The sequence below is a fragment of the Diceros bicornis genome, chromosome 3 (assembly GCF_020826845.1).
Source record: "Diceros bicornis minor isolate mBicDic1 chromosome 3, mDicBic1.mat.cur, whole genome shotgun sequence".
NCBI classification, from domain to species: Eukaryota; Metazoa; Chordata; class Mammalia; order Perissodactyla; family Rhinocerotidae; genus Diceros; species Diceros bicornis.
In genome coordinates this window covers 95,533,759-95,557,858 of record NC_080742.1, presented here as the reverse complement: position 1 = coordinate 95,557,858, position 24,100 = coordinate 95,533,759, and the positions used below count along the sequence as shown (strand labels likewise).

The 24,100-nt window shown below is 44.7% G+C and overlaps 1 protein-coding gene across 2 annotated transcripts in view; it reads left to right on the top strand.

Annotated features, from left to right (window-relative positions):
- The window catches only part of ZNF777 (zinc finger protein 777), a 29,398-nt gene extending 6,926 nt beyond the window's left edge, over positions 1 to 22,472 (top strand). For both annotated transcript variants that reach the window (XM_058532424.1, XM_058532416.1), the window contains exons 4-6: positions 2,306 to 2,419; positions 17,453 to 17,704; positions 20,894 to 22,472. In XM_058532424.1, the coding sequence (XP_058388407.1) occupies positions 2,306 to 2,419; positions 17,453 to 17,704; positions 20,894 to 22,050 (1,523 nt within the window). In that variant the 3' untranslated portion in view covers positions 22,051 to 22,472. The remainder of the gene's footprint in view (positions 1 to 2,305; positions 2,420 to 17,452; positions 17,705 to 20,893) is intronic.
- Positions 22,473 to 24,100: the final 1,628 nt, after the last annotated feature.

Genomic DNA, 24,100 nt, shown 5'->3' with positions numbered 1-24,100 from the left:
TAGAGAGCACAACGAATTAGAACATATGCCGTCACGTACCCACGTACGTCAGTGCAGCACAGATCAGGACACCACTCTGGAGGAACTGCGGGGGCAGGCGGAGCAGACAGGCTTAGACGGCAGTGGTCTCTCACCTTTATGTTACCTTCCCCATGGCCCTATATATATATCCTAGAATTAGCTGGTCCAGCAAACTATTACTAAGCAGAGTGTGAGGTGCTTTATGAGAATCGCATAATTTAATCTGCGTGCCACTCCTGGGAGGGAGCTAAGACGGGTGTCAGCGCCCCTGTTTTACCATTCAGGTGACTGAACAGTGTCGTTGAGGGAGGGCTTCCGTCCCCCAGGTTCTCATCCCTATTGTGCAGAGAGGAGGCTGTGACTCAGGGAGGTGAAATGCTCGTCCTAGGTGCCCACCAGGAACTCACAGTTGCACTGAGATCTCTCTTACCCCAAAGTCTGTGGACTCTTGTTTTCATTAATAAGAGTATTTAACGATGAAAACCTGGGAAAATATACTTTAGTTTTCTATGTATCCTTTTCTCTGATATGAAGAACTCTTTGGGCACACAAAAAAGTTAGAAAAGCATTAAATATGCTGTTGCATAGAACTTTGATTCTTGCTAGAATTGTTAATTTTATACACACATACTTTCCCAGTAGGATAACTTTTCTTTTTAATTTGTTTTTTTCTCTATTATTTTTTATTTATTTATTTTTTTGCTGGGAAAGATTCGCCCTGAGCTAACATCTGTTGCCAATCTTCCTCTCTCTCTTCCTTTTTTCTGCTCAAAGCCCCAGTACATAGTTGTATAATCTGGCTGTAGGTCCTTCTAGTTCTTCTATGTGAGCTGCTGCCACAACATGGCTACTGACAGAGGAGTGGTGTGGTTCCACGCCCGGGAACCAAACCTGGGCCACTGAAGCAGAGCATGCCGAACTTTAACCAGTAGGCCATCAGGGCTGGCTCTCTATTCTTTTTTAAGTATATACATACTTGTGAAAATTCAGCAATTTAGATTTGTATAATAAAGAGCAATCCCCACCCTTCCACCAGTACCACTCCCCAGAGATAACCACCCTGAACCCTTTGGCCTGTATTGCCTCTCATCTTTTTTTGTGCATGTGCAAACATACGCATGATGCGTGCACTCGTGCACATAGGTTTGTGGTGTGCACAAATAGGATTGTTCACTTATTTTCTCTAACGGTAGGCCATAGACAACCTTCCACGTCAGCACGTGTTGGCCTGCTCACAAAGACAGTGCAGTTCCATCTGAACCGCTGGGCATCTGACCTTTCTGCTGTTGATGAGCAGCAGCTTGATTCTGTCTTCCCACTGTTACAGAGTGTTGCGATAAACATCTCTGTGTGTTTGTGCACTTACGTGAGTATTTCAGTAGGACAGATTCCAAGAGTTGGGTTTGCCGAGTAACGAGGGTGCACATTTACAGCATCGTGGCCACCGCTCCGGCGCCCTCCAGAAGGCCGAGCCCATGCCTGTTTATGCAACAGTGGATGATGGTGCCATTTCTCCACACCCTGGCTCCAACCGATGTTCTTCTGTTTTAAATATTTGTCTTTTCTGATGGGTGAAAAATGACACCTCATTATTTTATTATGTATTTCTTTGATGATTTGTGAATTTGTGCATCTTTTCCTGTGTTTACTGGCCATTTGCATTTCTTCTAAGAATTACCTATTCATATCTGTTTTTTTTATTTTTTACTAATTATAGAGGCTCTTTATATATAATTGTGGATATTAACCCTTTGCCTTATATCTGACAAGTATGTGTCTATGTGTGTATAATAATATTTCCTCCTAGTTTTGTTAGCTTTTAATTTTATTTCCAAAGAACTTTAAACATTTTTTAATGTAAGGAAATCTATCAGTATTTTGTTTTATGGCTTCTAGATTTTATCAGGATTAGTTTTTTACTCTATAAAATTTCAAGTATCTTGTGCCTTTGTCATGAAAAACCTGATCAGGCATTGGCCACTTGTGAGCGGTAAAAGCCACAGGTGACAGAAAGGCTAGTTTCCGTTGGAGGGCAGGTGGCACCCAACTGCTGATCCCCCATGGAAGGACGTGGTACGAGGTTCATGCACACACATGTATGCATATGCACACACACACAGTGGGCCCCAAGGAAAGGGCTGGAAACTTGGCCCATTTCTTTTCCAACATTGCTGGCCGCGGGTAGGGCAGCTGCTCCTGGTGTCACACTCACACAGGTGACATCTTTGCAGCATCCAGTGTGACCTCACTACATAGTATATCCTCTTTCCTTCCTTCTGCCCAGACTATGCAATTTCCAAACCAGACCTCATGTCACAGATGGAGCGCGGGGAGAGGCCGGCCATGCAGGAGCAGGAGGACTCTGAGGAGGGTGAGACGCCCACGGATCCTAGTGCTGGTGAGTGGCTGCCAGGCCCAGAGCTCTGCCTTCTAGATCTTTCAGCACTCAGGAGTGCCAGCATGGGGCGTTACAATCCAGAGTAGACCCTGGGGGGAGCTGTTGGCAAGCTGTGTGCAGGAAGGAGGCCTGCAGGTGCTGGGACCTGCTTGGGGCCTCTGTGAGGGCCAGTGGCCCAATGGGCTGATAAATAGGAATGCCATTGGGTTCATTGTCTCGGGGTTTTTGACATGACAGCGTGTCGCCTCGCTCTTTGCAGGAAACAAAACGAGCTGAAAGGAAGGCAGTCACTTGTCAGGGCGCTAGTGCCTGTGCATCCTGGAGCTCCCAGAGAAGAGCCATGTCCCTGGTCCTGCAGCCGGTCAGTGGAAGGATAGGGACAGATGGACTTTACCCGAAATGTCCTACAATATGCAGGAGAGTGTCTAGATGAGGTGGTTAGATGGAGGTGGCAGAGAGGTCCAGCGGGACTGCCATGTGGCTCAAGTGCAGACTCTAGCGTCAGGCCACCTGCATTTGAATCCCGGCCTCTCTCCTTACTAGCGGTGTGATTTTAGTTACTTAGCCTTTTTGGAGGCCTAGTTTTCTTATCTATAAAATGGGACTGGCACTAATATCTAGGGCCTGGCGTGGTGACTGGCCTGTAGCAGTGGCCCAGTAAATACCAGCTGTTGTCATTCCACGTAGAGTGTTGTCCCTTCTAGTGGCCGTATTGGTAGCCTGCGCACTTGCACTGCAGGTGCTCTCGTATGTAGCTTGTTTTCGGAGCCCCTGCTTTGGAATCGCCTTTGGACTTGTATCACGTACCTTGAAGGTCTTCAGTGGAGGCAAATCCTTGTCCTGTGTAGCCAGACATCATTGATGACCATGTCTTTTGAAAAAGGAGGATAATCTAGCAGGAGAACTCATTGGGGCCAACAACCAGGTCTTGTTATGGAGTAATGTCACCGATTCTGGGACCTATAAACCTCTCCAAGGAGGAGGTCCAGAAGCATATTGAGTAGTGTCAGCCCCGGACTAAGAGTGAAGGTAACTTACGGAAGAGACAGAACCTTGTGGAAAAATAAGTGCTGGCTTGTTTCAGAGAAATCCAGTATCATTAATTTGTAGAGATTTGCCTAGAGATTTAAATCAAGGGGAGAAGTTGATCCTGAATTCGTTATGGCAGACAAAAAAGATGGACTTAAAAGTAGATGAGAGTGGCGGCTTGGGGACAAAGTATGGCATGTGGCTCAGTCATCTTTTGTTTGGAGGAAAATAAGTCTGTATCTGAAAGGTTTGAGTGGCCACATCCAAAAACAAGGGTCAAGTGGGAATAGAGAGATTTGGAGTAGAAGGAATAAGAAAGAAGGCTTGGGAGGCAAAGAATGAGAAGATGAGCGAGGCGATTTGTGGTAAAAATCCTGAAATCCATTGTGATGGCCCCGTGGAGTCTTGTGGTCCAGGGGCTGCTCTTTTAGCATCTTCTTAGAAGGGCTGGGATGAGAGCAGTGGTCCCCTTTGTCTGTTGACTTTTTCACACCCTCATCACAGATGGGCCTCCCAGAGTGGGGCCAGAATCGAAAGCAAAAAACCCCAACCCACTCTGCCCGGGGCTGGGTTTGTTCTGGCAAACGCATTTCCGTGGCCTGAGCTTCTATGGGAAGTGACAGCTTCACAGAGGCTGCCTTGTATGGCTGGAATGTGCCATTTGTGCCACTAACCATCTCCAGCCACTTGGAGCCTGGACTGGAGGGAGGACAGGAGAGGACATGGGAACCACTGTGCCACGGAGCTGGCCTTCAACCCGCACCTCTGCAGGAGACCAAAGGCCCTGGCCTCTGGATAGCAGGGTTGTCTTGTGAAGCTGCAGTTATTAGAGCCCCGAACACACCAGTGGTAACCTGTCTGTTCATGTGTCTTCTTCCTTAGAAGGGTGACCACAAAACCAGCTGTAGGCCAGACCCAGTGATGTGATACCAAGGGGGAAAAGTCTAGAAAATTGAGAATGTTCATAGTTCCAGATACACCAAACATGACAGTTTTATGAACTGGCTAAGTAAACTCATTCAATAAACTATTATTTATGGTTTGGATCCCTAAGAGCAAGGAGATTCAAAGATGACTCACATATTGACCCTGCTTTCAAAATACTCAGAGCAGGGGCTCCCATTCGTGGCCCTGTGAGGGTGATAGGAGGCCTGGAGAAGCCAGGTACCATTTTCACCGAACTGATTAGCAGAGAGTAAAACAAACAAACAAACCAGAAGGCATGGCTGAAATCCAAGTTCTTATACATTGTACGTAGTTTCAGTCTTTTTGTAAAGCCATTTGATATTTTCTAGTCTTAAAATATGTTTTAAATATTTAAAATGTTCATATACTTAATAATTTCCTGAGAGTCTCTAACATGGAAAAGAATCCAAAATATGTATTAAGACGTACAGATATTACATTCCATTATGATAGATTGTTATACAGCCACTAAAATCATATTTATGAAGAGTTTTTATAGCATAAGTTTCATTCGTATGTTTATTATTTAGTTCATCAAGTATTTTTTGTACCAGGTACTGTGTGAAGAGACTGATGTTAACAACCACAGCCCCACATGTATAAAATAGAGTCACTGACTGTGATATAGCACTGTGAGGACAAGCGTCGAGGGGTACAAGCCAGACAGCTATTGAAATCAGGAGGTCAGAAAAGGCTTCTCTGAGCAAGTGGGATTTTAGTGGAAACCTAAAGAATAAGTAGGAGTTCTATTTGCTCCAAGGAGAACTCGCTGTGGGGAGGAAAGACTGGAAGCAAGGAGACGCTGGGGGCTCTTTTTGTAGTCTGGGTAGGAGACCTTGGCATAGCCCAGGGAGAGAAGTGGATGTTTGTAAGACATTTTTTGTCAGTAGACTAGAAAGGACTTCGTGATTGGTGGATGCTGAATTTGAGGGAGAGGGAGGTGCCAAGGATAACTCCCTGATCTGCTACTTGAATAAGAGGGTAGATGGGGGACAGCAGGAGGTTCGGATCTGGAGAAATGACAAGAACACATTAGGTTTGAGATCCCGTGAGACATAAAGGAGAAAGTGTTAAGAAAGCAGCAGAATGAAGGAATCTGGAGTTCGAAAAAGAGGTCTGAGCCACAGACAGACATGTGGGCATTGGTAGCGTAGACTGGATTAGCTTCCCAGTCTGTGGAAGGAGAGGCGGAGAGAGGACGGGCCGTGCCCTTGGGAGCCCTGACTTTTAGAGCAGATTTGGAGATCTGGAATATATTGGTCTGGGTGGGGCCCAGGCGTTAGTATTTTTTAAATACCTTCCAAGGTGATTCTCATGTGCAACCAGGGTTGAAAACCACTGTTGTGGGGATTTGGAAAAAGAAGGAGGAACCAGAGGAATCAAAGGAAACAGGAGTGGCCAGAAAGGTAGCAAGAAATTAGGATAGCACATTGTTGGGTATTTCAAGAGAAGAGTGTTTCCCGAAGGAGGGAGTGTGGTCAGCAGTGTTGAATTCTGCAGTGTGGTTTAGTAAGACGGAGACTGACAAGTGTCCATTGGATTTGCAAATTGGCAACATCAGTGACCTTAGCAAGAGACATGTTGGTGGCGTGGTGGGAGCGGAAACCAAGTAGAGTGGGTTGAGGAGTGAAGGGAGGTGAGGAAGGGGAGACAGCACCTCTCATCAGTTGTTTGACCTTAGCTGTGAGTGGGGAGTGGAAAGAGGGGGCAGGAACTTGGGGGGGCAGATCTTGTTTGCTGAAGATGGGGAGTGCTAAAGCCTATTTGAAATGTTGATGGGAATGATCCAGTTGATAGGAGAAGTTAACGATGTAGAAGTGGAAAATGCAAATACAATATGAAGTCAATGATGTAAACAAAAGACAGAAAAAAATGGACGGAAACATACCAAAATCATATTTGTCTATGCTTTGTAGAATTTTCTGAAGTAAGCCTATATTATTTCTTATTCAGTAAAAATAATTTTTTTAAGAAAACAATGCATGAGGAAAGACTTCGAGTTAAAGTCGGCAGATTGAACATGTGTTTACTGCTACCTCCCAAAATCCTTCTAAAACAAGAGTGAAGGGACTTTTAAAGAAAATGGACAAGGAGACAACAGCAACAAAATTTTGGAAGCCTGAAAGCAAATGGCTAGGTGATTACTGATTTAGAAAGCTGAATCCAGAATTGGTATTGGGGGAAGCTGAGAAGAAACCCAGTTTGCACTCCATCCCCAGCCCTGCTCGACTCGAGTTAGCAGCACCAGGGCCTCCAGGCATCTTTGGAAATGGGGTAGAGGTGAGGCTGAACTGACTGGTGGAACATCGTTTAAAGAGGCATTTAAACACTCCCACTTTCCTCCCCTCCATTCCCTCCCCATTCCTACAGCTGCCATCTGCCTCTCCCAACCCCGGTAGACGACCAAGACTTATTCTCCGGAGAGGGTGAACAAGAAGATCTCTGGACGTGGGCTCCAGGCACAATTGAGGGTGGGGTACCATGTTGAAAACAAGGGAATATGGAAGCTTAACATACAAATGTTGAGATTTCCAGCCTTCTTCCCTAGCCTGGCTCCCAAAATGATGCTGACATCCAGGATAAACCCTCAGGCAGGATATTGGAAGAGTTTAACTGGACACTTTTGGGACTAGCCCAAGAGATTTCTCAGTGAAATGACCTAGCCAAATCATCCTACTGGGAAACCCATTGTTAGCAAGTACTACCTGAATGCACTGAACTTTCAATTGTCTTTTGAGTGTTCCACTTTTAAATATAAATGGACAACCCAGAACCAAGACATTTAGGAAAAACCTCTAATATACAGAGACCAAAGGAAAAAACAGAAAAAATAAATTTCAGGGAAACAGAGACCATCCATGCAGAGAGGAAAAAAAGTATGTTTAAGTGTATATGTATGTATGTATGTGGGTATATATATATCTAAGGATTAGATAAAAGAAGTGAATGCATCCATGACACAAAAGTATAATGCTTATTAAAAAAAAAAAAGAATAGAATGGAACTCTTGAAAACTAAAAATATAGTAATACAAATTAAAGACTCAGTAGCAGTGTTAGAGGATAAAGTTGAGCACATAGCCCAGAAAATAAAGCAAAAAGACAAAAAAGAAAATAGGGAAAGAATAAGAAAGGTAAAGAATGGAAGTTCAATGTCCATGTAATAGGAATATCAGAGAAAAAGAATAGCAAAAAGAGGAAGGAGGGCATTAGCGACGAAATCATTCAAGAAACACTCCCAGCATTGAAGACATGGTTTTCCAGCTTGAAAGAGCCCATCAACTGCCCAGAGCAGTGGATGAAAATGGACCCAGGCCTTAGATACTACAGCTAGAAATTTCAGAGCTGCTGAAGACCAAGGAGATCTACAGGCTTCCAGAGAGAAAAAGTGGGTTCATAGAAAGGAACAAGAATTAGAAAGGCTGTGAACTTTCCAACAATATTGGAAGCTACAAGACAGTAGAACAATGGCTTTAACATTCTTTAAATTTTGAAATTGGAAAATATTTTCCAGCCATTCTAAAATATGGTATCTAGCCAGACTGTTCTAATTAAATATGAGAGTGAAATGGAGACATTTTGAGATATCCAGGTCACGCAGGCACCATTTCTCTAGCTGGGGGAGGTGCTTTGCCAAAATGAGGAAATAAACCCAGAAAGAGGTGTTAGGAGCTCCAACACAAGACAGGTGAAGGGAATCCTCGGGTGGGGATCCCAAGAAGACAGCTGTGCACTGGAGGCAACCAGTCCAGACTGGAGCACGTCAGAAGGTTCCAGAAAATTTTTCTTCAAGTAGATGAAATTGAGAAATACCCGGTACGTTTGAAAGTTTTGAGAGGAGAGTTACGGGTGGGGGGGGGTGGGGGGGGGGGGTTTACAGCTGAGCTGATGATAATTAATGGCAAGCTAAGCCAAAGAAAAATTATTAGCTCCAGGGGAAGCAAAAAGGTTTATAGGCATAGAAAAGTGCTTATAGTATACTACATGGTTCAATTTTAAATAACATTTACATAATCTAATAATGGAACCACGCAATATTGATCCAACCAGAATTACAAACTAAACTGGAAGCATCAGGGATTTGGAAGAGATGTGGATGGATGGGGAAGAGACGGTCCACCTCCAGCTCTTGAAGTCAAGAGAAAATGCTTAAAATTGAAAACTCAAGGAGTAGCAATATAAGTATGTTACTCAGAGCTTTGAAGGTAAAGGACAAAATAATCAGCTAGAAGAATTGAAAGTGATTGCCTCTGGGGAGCAGGAAGTTAGAGGTTGTGGAGGAGAGCTTTTTAAAAGCTATTCAACTCTCTGGCCTATGCATGTATAACTTTAAAAAATGTGAAAAATTAATACACCAAAATTTTAAAAAATCTAACAGAAAGTACAGCCATGGGAAGGTTGGAAAGCCAGTGTCAACCATCATTTCTTTTTTGAGCTGGTAGAGAAAGTTCATGTGGCAACACTGGTTTTTACTTTCCAATAAAACTCTAAAGTTTCTTTAACATAATTCAAAAAGAAAAAGATACAGAGTGCAAGTCCCACATGATTCTCTCTCGAGTCAACAGTTTATTCCATCCAATTTATGTGCATGTAGTTCCACATACACACACACACACACACCACATATATATGGCCTTAATTATATAAGTAATCCATAAATATATTCTCATCATGAAAAAAATCAAACAGTATAGAATTACGTTGTTTAGCAACTTGCTTTTTTCAATAATATATCCTTGATGTCTTTACATGTCAGAACATATAAATCTGTCTTGTTCTTTTTCATAGCTGTCTATAGTATGCTGTGTATTGATTTCATAATTTATTTAAATAATCCCCCATCAGTGTACATTTAGAGTGCTCACAAGTTTCAGTGCTTCATTAAAGATCCTTTGTAAGTGAATCTTTGTGCACTTGTCTGAAACTTATTAAGAAGTAGATTTTCCGGGTCAAAGGATGTACCTGTTTAAAATTTTAATAGATGTTAGCAAATGCCCTTCAAAACAATCGTGCCAATTTATAGCCATTTATCTATGCATGAGACTACCTGTTTCCCACACTCATGCCACTAGTAGGTATTATTTGTCTTTTTATTATTTGTGCCAAAGTGATGAGTAGAAAAAGACAATATTTTTTTTATTGATGTTTTAATAGTTTATAACATTCTGAAATTTTGGGTTGTACATTTTTGTTTGTCCATCACCATATATATGTCTCCATTCACCCCTTGTGCCCACCCCCTACCCCCATTGCCCCTGGTAACCACAAGAGTTTTCTCTGTCCATGTGTTGGTTTATATTCGACATATGAGTGAGATCATACAGTGTTTGTCTTTCTCTTTCTGGCTTATTTCACTTAACATAATGCCCTCCAGGCCCATCCATGTTGTTGCAAATGGGACGATTTTGTCTTTTTTTATGGCTGAGTAGTATTCCATTGTATATATATACCACATCTTCTTGATCCAATCATCAGTCGAGGGACACTTGCTTTCACTTCTTGGCTATAGTGAATAATGCTGCAATGAACATAGGGGTGCATAAGCCTCTTTGGATTGTTGATTTCAGGTTCATTGGATAGATTCCCAGTAGTGGGATAGCTGGATCATAGGGTATTTCTATTTTTAATTCTTTGAGGAATCTCCATACCGTTTTCCATAGAGGCTGTACCAGTTTGCATTCCCACCAGCTGTGTATGAGGGTTCCTGTTTCTCCACATCCTCTCCAACATTTGTTGTTTTTTGTCTTGGTGATTATAGCCATTCTAACGGGCGTGAGGTGATATCTTAGTGTTGTTTTGATTTGCATTTCCCTGATGATTAGTGATGTTGAACATCTTTTCATGTGCCTATTGGCCATCTGTATATCTTCTTTGGAGAAGTGTCTGTTCATTTCCTCTGCCCATTTTTTGATCGGGTTGTTTGTTTTTTTTTGTTGTTCAGTTGTGTGAGTTCTTTATATATTATGGAGATTAACCCCTTGTCAGATACATGTTTTGCAAATACTTTCTCCCAGCTGGTGGGTTGTCTGTTCATCTTGATTCTGGTTTCGTTTGTCTTGTAGAAGCTCTTTAATTTGATAGAGTCCCACTTGCTTATTTTTTCTTTAGTTTCCCTAGTCTGGGTAGGCATGTCATCTGAAAAGATTCCTTTATGACCAATGTCAAATAGTGTGTTGCCTATATTTTCTTCCATGAGTTTTATAGTTTCAGGTCTCACCTTCAGGTCTTCGATCCATTTTGAGTTTATTTTTGTGAATGGTGATAGCAGATGGTCTACTTTCATTCTTTTGCATGTGGCTGTCCAGTTTTCCCAACACCGTTTATTGAAGAGACTTTCCTTTCTTCATTGTACGTTCTTAGCTCCTTTGTCGAAAATTAGCTGTCCGTATATGTGTGGTTTTATTTCTGGGCTTTCAAATCTGTTCCATTGATCTGTGTGTCTGTTTTTGTACCAGTACCATGCTGTTTTGATTACTATTGCTTTGTAGTATGTTTTGAAGTCGGGGATTGTGATGCCTCCAGCTTTGTTCTTTTTTCTTAGGATTGCTTTAGCTATTCGGGGTCTTTTGTTGCCCCATATGAATTTTAGTATTCTTTTTTCTATTTCTGTGAAGAATGTCATTGGGATTCTGATTGGGATTGCATTGAATCTGTAGATTGCTTTAGGTAATATAGACGTTTTAACTGTGTTTATTCTTCCAATCCATGTGCATGGAATGTCTTTCTATTTCTTTCAATAATGTCTTGTAGTTTTCACTGTATAGGTCGAAAAGACAATATTTTGATTTTTTCATTCAACTTTCTGTAAGAGTGATGTTGAGTATATTTTCATACCTTTATGGTCACTAGTATGTCTTATATTGTGAATTATCTTTTGCCCATTGTTCTTTTGGATTAGTCATCTTTTTATTATTGATTTGTAAAAGCTTTTTAAACATTAAGGATATTAGCTCTTGTGTGTCATATATATGCGAATGTTTCCTAGTTTATGGTTTACCTTTGTATATAGTGTTTGTGTGTGTGTGTGGTGTAGCCGTTTTAAATTTTTGTGTGTTCATTTATCAACTTGAAGTTTCTATGTATCAGGTTTACCAATAATTTTCTTTTTTTTTTTTGTGAGGAGGACTAGCACTGAGCTAACATCCAATGCCAATCTTCCCCTTTTTTCTTGGGGAAGATTGGCCCTGGGCTAACATCCATGCCCATCCTCCTCTACTTTATATGGGATGCCGCCACAGCATGGCTTAGCAAGCAGTGCATCGGGCGTCGGTGCGCGCCCGGGATCCGAACCTACGAACCCCGGGCCGCCGCAGCAGAGCTCGCACACTTAACCAGCAGCACCACCGGGCCGGCCCCACCAATAATTTTCTTTATGGTATCTGGGTTTCATATCAAGTACAGAAATACTTAGTTGGCCCATTTTATTCAGTAAACACTATGATCATAGGCTTTGGGCCTGTGAGGTTTTCAAAAACCTATAAAAATTTTTGAAACCTGGAAAAAAATAGTTTTTGCTCCAGAAAACAAAACAAAATTGCAAAATGTAAATAATTAAATGTTTAACTGTCTACAAATATAACATTACAGTTACGCATATATATGCACCACATATATGACATGGTCCCATAAGATTAGAACCATATAGCCTAGGTGTGTAGTAGCATTTCTCAGAATGCGTCCCCATCGTTAAGCAATGCATGGCTGTATATCAGCTTCATACTTACTAAATTTAGTGTTCACAAACATTTAAAACCAACTTTTATAGGACAGGTATTTACCATCTCACAAGAGTTCTTATGAAGAAATGTGATTACAGAGATTAAAAACCAATCATAAATTAAATTTATTGCCAAATAATGTCAAGGTAAAGCTACAGAAATTTTCAAAAAAGTTTACAGCAAAAAATTATAGTTGATATGGGTCAGGCACATTTAATTAAAGTTTGTATGACTGACCAGGTAGCATCCAGAAGGATTATCTAAGTCCCAGAGGTCTAGGAATAGCCTGTACCTTAGGTCAAAGTTCTAAAAAAAAAAAAAGATAAAAAGCTGTGCTTTTTTCTAATACTAGTATGATTTCATTATTTATGTCTATATTTTTTTTTTTTTTTTTTTTTTTTTTTTTTTGTGAGGAGATCAGCCCTGAGCTAACATCCGCCAATCCTCCTCTTTTTTTGCTGAGGAAGACGGCCCTGGGCTAACATCTGTGCCCATCTTCCTCCACTTTATATGGGACGCCGCCACAGCATGGCTTACCAAGCAGTGCGTCGGTGCGCCCCCGGGATCCGAACCAGCGAACCCCGGGCCGCCGCAGCGGAGCGCGCGCACTTAACCGCTTGTGCCACCGGGCCGGCCCCTTATGTCTATATTTTTGATTCATCAGTAATTTATTTTGATGTGAGATATGTGAAGATAGCTTTTTCTTTTCTTCTAGGCAGGAAGCCAGTTGTCTCCACTCCATTTATGTAAAACTTTTTCCCACTGGTTTGAAATCTGCCTTTGGTCATAAACTATATTCCCTCAGTGTATATGTCTTTGATTAATTTTTTAAATGGGAGAACAAATTACTGCTTATAAATGCAGCATGGTGTCAATACTCTCTCAGAAGTTGTTTGGGGTGGGAAACCTTATTGGTGGAAAACAACTGGCTTCCCTACTGTAACAGATGGGGAGAGGGGGCATGAAAATGTGTAAATACTGCACGTTTCGAGGGAGAAAGAATTAAATGTCATAGAGAGGAGAAGAAAAGTGCTTGGGGTTCAGAGAGGAGCCCAGTTGCATTCAGCTGGGACCACCATGAGAGGTTTGGTGGGGTGGGGCCTTGAAGTCTGGGCAGGTGTTGGAAGGCAGTGGTCGTCAAGCTGGGGTACCATGCCCTTGAGGGTACAAGGAGACTTTCCAAGAGGGACACATATAGATGGCTTTGAGGGTTCAATTCCCAGGTCCCTCGTCCATCTGTTCTCCTTCAGAAAACTCATCAGTGAGCACACAACACACACAATAGTCACCCTGGTCCTCATCTCCTACGTCTCCCACTAACAGGCAGCTCCCGCCCTTCCCTGCCATCATGGAGTCCTCCTCTGAAGTATAAAAGCCTTTGGTCACAGACAGAGACAATCCAGAAGGTTAAGGTATATGACCAGAAGTGCATCGCTCTGGGGCCGGGATGGTGAATTCTTTTGCAAGTTAGATCGTTTGCAATGCTTTGCTTTCAACAAAATTGAAAGAGAACCTAATTAAGTTGTCAGCTAATAGGTCATTAAAAACAATTTTTGATGATACGTTAACCATGTGCTCCTGTAGCATTCTAATTCAGAGGAAGTTCAGAGAATCGACCGATGATTCCATAACACAGTTCCTGCCAGCCCATCTACAGCTGAGATATTACAGCTCATATCTATGTAAATGAGCCTTCCCAGTGCTTGTATTTATAAAAATGAAAAATAGGGATAGATTGGATTCTGAACTCTGTCTCATTCAAGCAATAAAAAATATTCATTCTCGGATAAGTGAACTAATTGGGAAAAAAATCCCTATCCATCAAGTTTTTTGTTTTCTATCTTGAATAATTGTTTATCATTCTACAGTAATAATAACTAAGGATAACTTAAGCCAGGAAAAAAATTAACACTTAGAGCCCTGTGGTTATTAGAAATGAAAGCAAAATTAATCCTTCTAATTTACATACACATTTTTGTGGCAGAGTGGTAGATGAGGTGATCAGTAAAAGCCTTCTAAGCATAAAAATATGTTCTATTAGGAGAAAATTCTGTGGGCAAAGTGGGAATGGAAATAGAAGTTCAAGGTGAAAAGGAATGATGTAAAAATTTCAACTATCAAAGAAGAAATTGTTGGTGTATTTTTTAAGTGAATAATGGTGGGTTTAAAATTGCTAGGGTTCTTAGATTCCATTGGTGACATTAAAAGGTGATGGAAGGGTTTATTTTAAAATATCAATATTTATAATACTCCAGAAATTACATCTTTTGCAGTTATTGAAGCATTTTATATGTTTATTCAAAAAGGTGCAAAGGGGTACATAGTTTTAAAAATTATTTTAGGGAGGAGGCAAGTAAAATATTTTAAGGAGTCTGAAGTCAGGGAAGATGTTTTTCTGATGCTGGGATCCTGGTCATGTTTGTGGATCTACTGCAGAGACAAGGATTGAAGGTAGAGGAGAAAAGAGGCACAAGTGATGGAGCAGAGTTCCAGGAGAAATGTGGGCAGGGTGAAGGAAGCAAGGAAGGGTTGGGGAGAGAGAACAGAGGAGAACACTGCCTTTTCTGAGACTGGAGAGAAAGGCGGGGTCAAGATGGTGACCTTGAGCTAGAGCAGGGGGAAGTCCAGGATGTAAGTGTGGATGACTTTTCCCTTTTTTTAAGATAGAGACTAGGACAAAGACATCTTTAGAGAGTAGTGAGAAGACATCTTTGGAGACTCAGTTCTGAGGGCCAGTAGCCACCGTCTGCATGTAAGGCTGTGGGGGATGCAGCCTGGGAACATTGGAGCTGCATTATATTCTGTTTACTCCCAAATGGGTTAGGTTGGCTCATCAGAGAGGGATTAAAGGACAGCCGAGCATCAGCTGTAGGTCACGTGGCATCAGTTGCTGGCATCATTGGTTGGTCTGCGTTCTCAGCCATGTGGTCCACTTTAGCTTGGGAATGACGAGTGCACATGGCAGAAGAACAAAGAGGAGGCTTCATGAGGGCAGGGACTGTTGGCTTTGTTCACTGGTTTCCTGGTTTCTTCTCTTTTTTCCACACCACTTACCACCTTCTACCATGCCATAGAATTTATTAATTGTTGATTGCCTTATGTAAGATGTATGAGGGCAGGGAGCTCTATATATACACTGATGTATCCCAAGCCATTTAGAGCACTGCATGGCACATGGTTCGTGCTCAATAAATATCTGTTGAATAAACGTTCAATGAATGAATGAATATGTTTATGCATTATTCATTTATAATTTCCTTAATTAACAGTGATTTTCCACCTGTATGAGGGTTTATGCTGGCACAACTCTACCATATGGAAGAAAATAAGTTGAACCCCTACCTCACACCATACACAGAATAAAAATAAATTTCAGGTGGAGTAAAGACCTAAATGTAAATAATAAAACAATAAAAACCTTGGAGTAAAATCCAGGAGACCAGATGAACCATCTAGGACCAGAGGAGACCCTCTTAACTAAGACAGAAAACCCAGAAGCCATAAAAAGAAAGAGGGACACATTTGATAATATGAAAACTTGGAGAAAGTTGTGTGGTAAAAGTTAACACAAGTCAACAGATAAGTAATAGATTTGGGGGAAATATTTGAAATGCCAATAAGAGAAAATGGGTTATTTTTAATACAGGAATCAAAGGACTCTTACCAGTTGACAACAACAGAACACATTTCACAAAGAATCAGCTCTAAAAGGCCAATAAAGGAGGGGCCGGCCCAGTGGCGTAGCGGTTAAGTTCACATGTTCTGCTCCGGCAGCCCAGAGTTCGCAGGTTTGGATCCCGGGCACGGACCTACACACTGCTTATCAAGCCATGCTGTGGCAGGTGTCCCACATATAAAGTAGAGGAAGATGGGCACGGATGTTAGCCCAGGGCCAGGGCCAATCCTCCTCCGCAAAAAGAGGAGGATTGGCAACAGATGTTAGCTCAGGGCTGATCTTCCTCACAAAAAAAAAAAGTCCAATAAACGAAAGAAATGATATTCAGATTACCCTGGTCAGGGAAGTAGAATTAAAGCATCAGTAAGTTATCACTTTACATCCATCTGACTGAGGAAAATTAGAAAGAGCAATGGTGTCTGTTGCTGGCAGACATGTAGGGAAAAGGTGCAGGAGTAGAACTATGAACTGTCACATCCTTGTTGAAAAGCAGTCTGATGACATCTATCAGAATTAAAAATGCAGACACCTTTTGACTCTGTGGCCCCACTGCTGGGACTCTCATGGAAATAAAACCACTATTTTGTAGTGAGAGATGTAAATAAACAAATGTTTATTGCGCTATTGTTCACCATGGCAAAAGACTGGGAACATAAAGTGCACGTTCTTCAATAGGGAATGTTGAACACACTACAGTAGGGTCCTCACGATGGAGTGTGTGCAGCTTTTAAAAAGAAGGCATTAGCCCCACAGAAATTGGTTTGAAGGGATCACTACAAGATATTTGAGTGAGAAAAGGAACATAGAGGACTATGTATAAGGCAATTTTGGTTTTTTAAAACCAATAATGGCCAGAAAATAAAAACATGTAAACATGTCGTAATAAATAACCACATAAGCATCGATAAAAATACTTAGGTTAGTTACAGGAGTTACCTGGGGAGTTCATATCCGTGAAATGGGAAGTGAGGGGAAGGGGAAGGCAAATTAAAAGGAAAAAAAATACTGCACTAAAACCCAAAAATGTATGCCATAATCCCATTTAAGTAAAATGGTGCCTGTGTGTGTAATGACATTTGAAATTAACCTACAGACCTATAGGCAAGTTAAAAAAAATGTCAGGGCAAGGTATATAATGGGATACTGTTTAACCAAAAAGACACCAAGAAGCTCCTATTATGCAGCTTGTAAATGTGGGCGAGGAGGGGCTGGCAGTGTCTGGGGTCTGTCGGTGTTGGACACCTGGGCGGGGCTGAAAGGGTTGTGTGGTGAGGAGATGATTAGCTTTTTCTTTATTCAGCTTGATTGTGGGGTGGGGAGAGAGAGAGAAACTGTTGACTTTGGCTGGCCTAACCTGGGAAAGGGAATTAGAATCTCTTTTTAAAATAAACCGTGATAACACTAGTTAATTGGAGGGCATCATGGAAAACAAGCTTTGCATCTGTTTTAAGTTTACTCCAGTTTATTGGTGTTCAAGGCTGCAGAATGTCCAGAAAATTCTATGTCTACTCAACGCCAACTCAGTATTCTATTTCTTCAGGGTCTCTAAAATAAGCATTTTTGAAATGTAAATTCTAGGGCAGGTGGAATGAACGTGTTCTGGGTTCTTCTGTCCTCCTCCCCCACCCCTCTCGCCTTCTCTCAGCACACGACGGGATCGTGATTAAGATCGAGGTGCAGACCAATGACGAGGGCTCAGAAAGTCTGGAGACGCCGGAGCCCCTGATGGGACAGGTAGAAGAACACGGCTTTCAGGACTCAGAGCTGGGGGACCCGTGTGGAGAACAGCCGGACCTGGACATGCAGGAACAGGAAAATACGCTGGAGGAGTCCACGGAAGGCTCGAGCGAGTTCAGCGAGCTCAAGCAGATGCTGGTGCAGCAAAGAAACTGCACAGGTCAGTTGGGTGGGGGAGGAGTCAGCAGGCCTGCAGGTAGGCCCTGCCTGGGGAGGGTTGTGGTTTCCTTCATGGGTGGACAGGCTGAGGGAACCCCAAGCATGGCCTCAGGTGCAGGTTTACTGCCTCAGGATTTATAAGAATCCGTCTCCTGGCTAGGAAAGAAGGGGTCACAGCCAAGACTAGGTCAGATGAGGGCCCGAAGGGACCTCAGAAATAGTCTCTCCAACCCCCTCCTACAGGCAGAGGAGTCACATAGATTGCCCAGGGTCACACGATAGTGGCAAAGCTAGAACTTCAGTCTCCTGATGCATCCTTGACTATTCTTATGTCACACTAGAAGCCCAGCTGCCTTGAAGATTTCAACCCTTGGAGAGCGTGTTTTTCTTAAATGACCAACTGTACTGTCTTTTTCTGGGAGAATCGAGGTATCATTTTTGTTTAACTATAAAGCCTTAAGGTCACTATTCTGCACACTCTTGCTCCTTGTGAGTACAAGGAGAACAGTTAGGAACTGGGCTTACAGCAGCCTGATCCCAGGACATCTTTTGTGGTTGATTTTCTGACGCTGATCCATCTATGCAGTCCTGAAAAATGCCCTACCTGATCATCCTGGTGTATTTTTTAAATATATAATATAATAGTTATCTACTATTATGTTCAGGAGTTTTACAACTATATTCATAAGTGAAATGAACCTGAACTTTTCTTAAATCATCCTCATTTAGTTTTGGAAACAAGATTATACTAGACTTATGAACTGGGAAGCTTTTGCTCTTTTTTCCATATTCTTTAAATAATGTACAAGATAGGAATTAAGTGTGTCACTTGAAAATTCGGTAGAACTCACTTGGGTTTTAGTTTTTGTTTGGATATTTTGTTTATGTGCAAAAGAGTCATTAATCATCTTATATATTATTTATATTTAGAAATGTATCTACATCCATTTTATCTAGGTTTTTAAAAATACGTTTTTTTTTTTAATTTTTCATTTTATCTGTAGATAATTCCTTTGCAGTTTGCCTTTTTGCACTTAATAATAAAATATCATGGACATCCTTCCTGGTCAAAAGATGTGGATCTAACTCCTTATTTTTAAATAACTGCATGATTTCAGAATTTCAGAACTCTTTTATACCATGTTGTCTTTCATAAGAGAATAGTGAAAGATACGGGCAAATTGTGAATATATGCTAAATTGGGAGCTTCATAATATAAATTCCAGATTGCCCTTTGAGCATTCCTCATTAATTCTAGTAAAACCTGAGAAAATTACTAAATAGTACTTTGTGGAATTTTGAGCCCTGAATTTTAGGGCCAGATATTTCATTCTTATTTCATTAAGAAAAAACAATTTTGATGCTCAAGGAGAGTTTAAATCTGCTAGGGTCCATATTTCCCCTCTGTCTTTCAAAAACAATCCTTATTTTCAGAATAAACACCAGGGCAAGTAGTTACCAACCTCTGAAGCTGCTTCTTCCTTCCTGATCTTGTAAGCATCATGTTCCAGGGATGTTCTGGGTCACTTCCTGCTGAGAATCCTAACAGTACCAAGGCAGCATTGTCTTATGAGTGCCCTGAGCTGGGACTCGGCACACCTGTGTTCTGATTTTAACAGTGCCATCTCCTGGGTCCAGAGGAGTAGCAGGGAGTGCTGTGGCCCAGCAGTCACTAACAGACTTATAAAACATTGGCCAGGTCATGAACGCTGCCAGCTTCTGTCTCCCTGTCAGTGAGGGGATTAGACTACATGGTGTAAGCTCTGAAAAGGTCTATGATTTTACTTACTTTTTTGGAAACATCACTTGATAATCGGTGGGCTTGGATGTCCCACATCTGTGAAATGCGGATAATTCTTGCTTGACTTATAATAAGATATTGTGACTATGAAAAGAGAACAGGTGTGAAGTGCTTTGAAAAAGTTCTCATTGGTTTGCTTTTAGGAATTCCACAAATGCAGGCTGTTATTGCATCTTCGATCCCACAGGTGGGCTCAGAAGAGTGACTTTCTCATGTCACACAGTCAGTGACTAACAATAGAGCGCCCCAATTAGCACTGTTAAGGGAGCGCCAAATAAGTACAAGGCACTTGAGAAATTCAAACAGGAGTCAGAGGCCACTCCTTTTCTCTAGGACTTCTGGTGGGCCACTGTAGAGCACGGCCTCTTTTAGGTCCTGAAGGGCCAGGCTAGAGGATGGAGGGCCGGGGAGGAGGAGGACATCCACCTGTTGGGGTGTTCATGGAACACCTACTGTGTGCGTGGCACCACACACCAGAGCTTGTGGGCAAGGCGGAGGAAATCCCTGACCCCAAGGTTGGTAGAGCCTGCCTGTGCAGGTGAGTCATCCACCTGACCTGTGCAGGTGAGATGCTGCATGAGAATGCTGAGCTCCTGAGTCCAGGGAAGGCACACCAGCAAGGCTGTGGGCTTGGGGAAGCTGAGTGCTGCAGGTTGGGATGGTCACGGAAGGTTTCAGGGAGAAGACAGGATTGGGGCTGGGTGTGAAATCATGGGCACAATTTGGAGACAGAGAGGAGGGTGAGTGTGAGTAAAGGCACCTGAAGAGAAATCACAGAGTTCCGGGCAAGACCTAGACCAGTGGGGCTGAGCAGAGATCAAGGAGAGGAGACCTTGGAAGGGAAAAGGTTGAGAACTGGATGAGTCAAGACCCTTTTGATACAGGTGGTAGAAACCCAACCCTTACACAGCTTGAATGACAAAAGGGGTGTTTATCTGTTCAGATCATTGGTAGGTCCACACAGACACCAGCTTCAGGCACCCTGTATCTGGGTGCCCCCACCCCGGAAGGGCTCTGCGGGCTGGTTTCTTTCTTCCCTGCTGGTTACTGCTCGCTAGCAGCTAGGGGAAATGGGCACAAGCAGTGTCAGCTTCCCGTCACGAAGAAGCAATCTTCCCCGCTTCCTCCACGTAAACTTCCAAGAGAGGGCTCCGACTGGCCCATTTTAGGCGTGGGGTCATTCCTGAACCGACCTCTGTGGCCAGCCCAGGGTTACATAGACACGGTGGAGTGGAAAGCAGTATTCTTCCAAAAGAAGGCATTTGGCCTGACTATATATACACGGTGTTTGTTGGTGAGGATGAAGCGATGCTTACCTACATCCAGGTTAGGGGCGCTAGGCAACAGCTGACATCTTTCTGTCTCTCTCTCTCCCTGACCGTGGAGCAGAGGGGATCGTGATCAAAACAGAGGAGCAGGAGGAGGAGGAGGAAGAGGAGGAGGAAGATGAGCTGCCGCAGCACTTGCAGTCCCTCGGGCAGCTGTCCGGGAGATACGAGGCCAGTATATACCAGACCCCGCTGCCGGGGGAGCTCTCCCCCGAAGGCGAGGAGAGCCCCCCGCCCCTGCAGCTGGGAAACCCGGCGGTGAAGAGGCTGGCGCCCCCGTCCCACGGCGACCGGCACCTGAGCGAGAACCGGGGCTCGTCGAGCCAGCAGCAGCGGAACCGCCGCGGCGAGCGGCCCTTCACCTGCATGGAGTGCGGCAAGAGCTTCCGGCTGAAGATCAACCTCATCATCCACCAGCGCAACCACATCAAGGAGGGGCCCTACGAGTGCGCCGAATGCGAGATCAGCTTCCGGCACAAGCAGCAGCTCACGCTGCACCAGCGCATCCACCGCGTCCGCGGCGGCTACGCGTCGCCCGAGCGCGGGCCCGGCTTCGCCGCCAAGCACGCGCTCAAGCCGCGCCCAAAGTCGCCCAGCTCGGGCAGCGGCGGCGGCGGCCCCAAGCCCTACAAGTGCCCCGAGTGCGACAGCAGCTTCAGCCACAAGTCGAGCCTGACCAAGCACCAGATCACGCACACGGGCGAGCGGCCCTACACGTGCCCCGAGTGCAAGAAGAGCTTCCGGCTGCACATCAGCCTGGTGATCCACCAGCGCGTGCACGCGGGCAAGCACGAGGTCTCCTTCATCTGCAGCCTGTGCGGCAAGAGCTTCAGCCGCCCGTCGCACCTGCTGCGCCACCAGCGGACTCACACGGGCGAGCGGCCCTTCAAGTGCCCCGAGTGCGAGAAGAGCTTCAGCGAGAAGTCCAAGCTCACCAACCACTGCCGCGTGCACTCACGCGAGCGCCCGCACGCCTGCCCCGAGTGCGGCAAGAGCTTCATCCGCAAGCACCACCTGCTGGAGCACCGGCGCATCCACACGGGCGAGCGCCCCTACCACTGCGCAGAGTGCGGCAAGCGCTTCACGCAGAAGCACCACCTGCTGGAGCACCAGCGCGCGCACACGGGCGAGCGGCCCTACCCCTGCACGCACTGCGCCAAGTGCTTCCGCTACAAGCAGTCGCTCAAGTACCACCTGCGGACCCATACGGGCGAGTGAGCGCGCCCCGCCGCCGCCGCCGCCCGGCCAGGTGCGCGGCCGAGCCCGCCCCGGGACAGCTGCCTGGCCGCCGCGAGGCCCGAGCCCAGCGGGCGGGGGCGGGGCGCCCCCAGCCCCTTTGCTGTGAGCCCCCCCTCCTTTCGTCCCTCCTCCCAAGGACACGGGGGTAGTGAGACCAGGTCGCTTGCTGCCGTGTGTACCCGGGGCCCCCAGGGGGGAGAGCGCGGACCTGGGGAACCCCTTCGGGCTGTTAATTTCCTTGACAATAAAATGGATGAAACCAATCAGCACGGGGGGAGTGATTTGGCCGCCGGCCACACGGAGGGGCGGTGTGCAGGGCCGCTTAGTTGGGGATAGAACTTTCTAATGACCTTTTGGATACTGTGGTTCTATTTGATAATAATAGAGTAATTTTTAAAAGACGAGCGTTTCCTGTTTGCCGTTTTTGTTTGGTTTTGAAGGGGAGGGGTTGAGAAGGTGGCCGAGGGACATGTGCCTAGTGTCAGTGGACAGGTTCTGTTGAGTCACTTTTGTGTGCTCATATCCTATGTTGGGTGGTGAAGGGGACGCAGATCCCACCGATTATAAAATCTAAAGGAGAGACAGGCCTGACGAGCTTGCAATAGTGAATGAGTCCTGGCTGCAGACCATCCATGTGTCCCCGTGTCCGGAGGACAGTGGGAGTTCAGGAGAGAGGCAGAGAGAGTGACAGTTGTGGAATGGACTGGAAAGACGGTCGTACAGCAAAAGCTGGGCGCTTGCCACGGGACCAAGAAGCCTTCCTGCCTGTCTGGAAATGCAGCTGGTGGAGGGGTGGCCTGCGGTGCAGGGAGGCATAGGGAAGGGCTGCAGAGGCCCCTGGTGCCAGTCTTTGAGGAAACCACAAAAGGCACCAGTCAGAACATTTTTTATTTGTATGTTACAGCAAAGCTACTCTCTTTAGATTTGTTAAATGCGCGAATGCACTCTGGTTTCACTGGGTATTCATTCATTTCCAGTCGCCCTCCAGTGAGGCATAGAGAGAAAAGCTGTGGGCATGTTACGTTACCCACTGGGTGACTGACTCTCGCTCTGCTCCTGGGCCTGGCAGTGACCCAGAGAGAATTCAGGCAATTGGAAGGGACAGTTCATGGAGGCTAGCAGGGTGCCTGCTCAGCCGCAAGAACTGGGGAGGCCGGACTGCTGCTGAAGGCGGAGAGATGGGCCTGAGCGACAAGAGCTGCTGAAGATAGGCAGACTAAGTCATCATTGACTGAAGGGACCACAGTGGTTGTGAACCCCCTCCTTTCCTTGTAAAAATGCATAAACTGAGGCACAGAGGGGAGTGATGCCCAGGAGCTTTATCTGAAAGGATATGACTTCTCCTTTTACACTGAAAATTTCTGAAAGGGTGGTAGGACATCAGGGCAGGCAGCCAGCGGAGTGGGCAGAGGCCCGGGCTGGCAGGAAGGGCTGGAGAGGCGGCCAGGAGCAGGTAGTTACGTTCGTGTGCAGTAAACACTAAGTGCCAAATGCGTGCTGCGTGCTCTGCTGACTACAGGACAAGGAGCCTGGAGAAGTCAGGACAGCTGCTCTGGGGAGGTGGGATCTGAGCTGGTCCTGTGGGCTGGGGAGGATTGCCCAGATGAGAAGGAGGAAGGCCTTTGGGTGGGGCTATTCTTAACGGTGCAAGTGTGGGAGGTGGGCTCCAGTTGGTTAGGAGCAGTGACTGATTCAACCTGCTGGCTGGAGAAAGGGCCTGTGGAGAGACACAGAGTCACAAAAGTTGGCTTGAGGTAGACTGGGGTAAAGAGGGGTTCTTGGATCTCGGACTTCAGACTGTGGAGTGTGAATTGCTCTTGTATGAGAAACCACTGAAGATTGCTGAGCAGGAGAGGGACATGATGCAGATAAATAGCAGGAGACTGAGTCTGATGGGGAAGGAAACTGCTGCGGTCAGATGTGTGGGAGGATCGGCCCTGTTCAGTGGACAGGACATAGAGGATGGAACTGGGGGCCGGAGGTTGAAGGGACGGCAGAGGAAGCTGTTCTTTTGAACACCAGGATATTT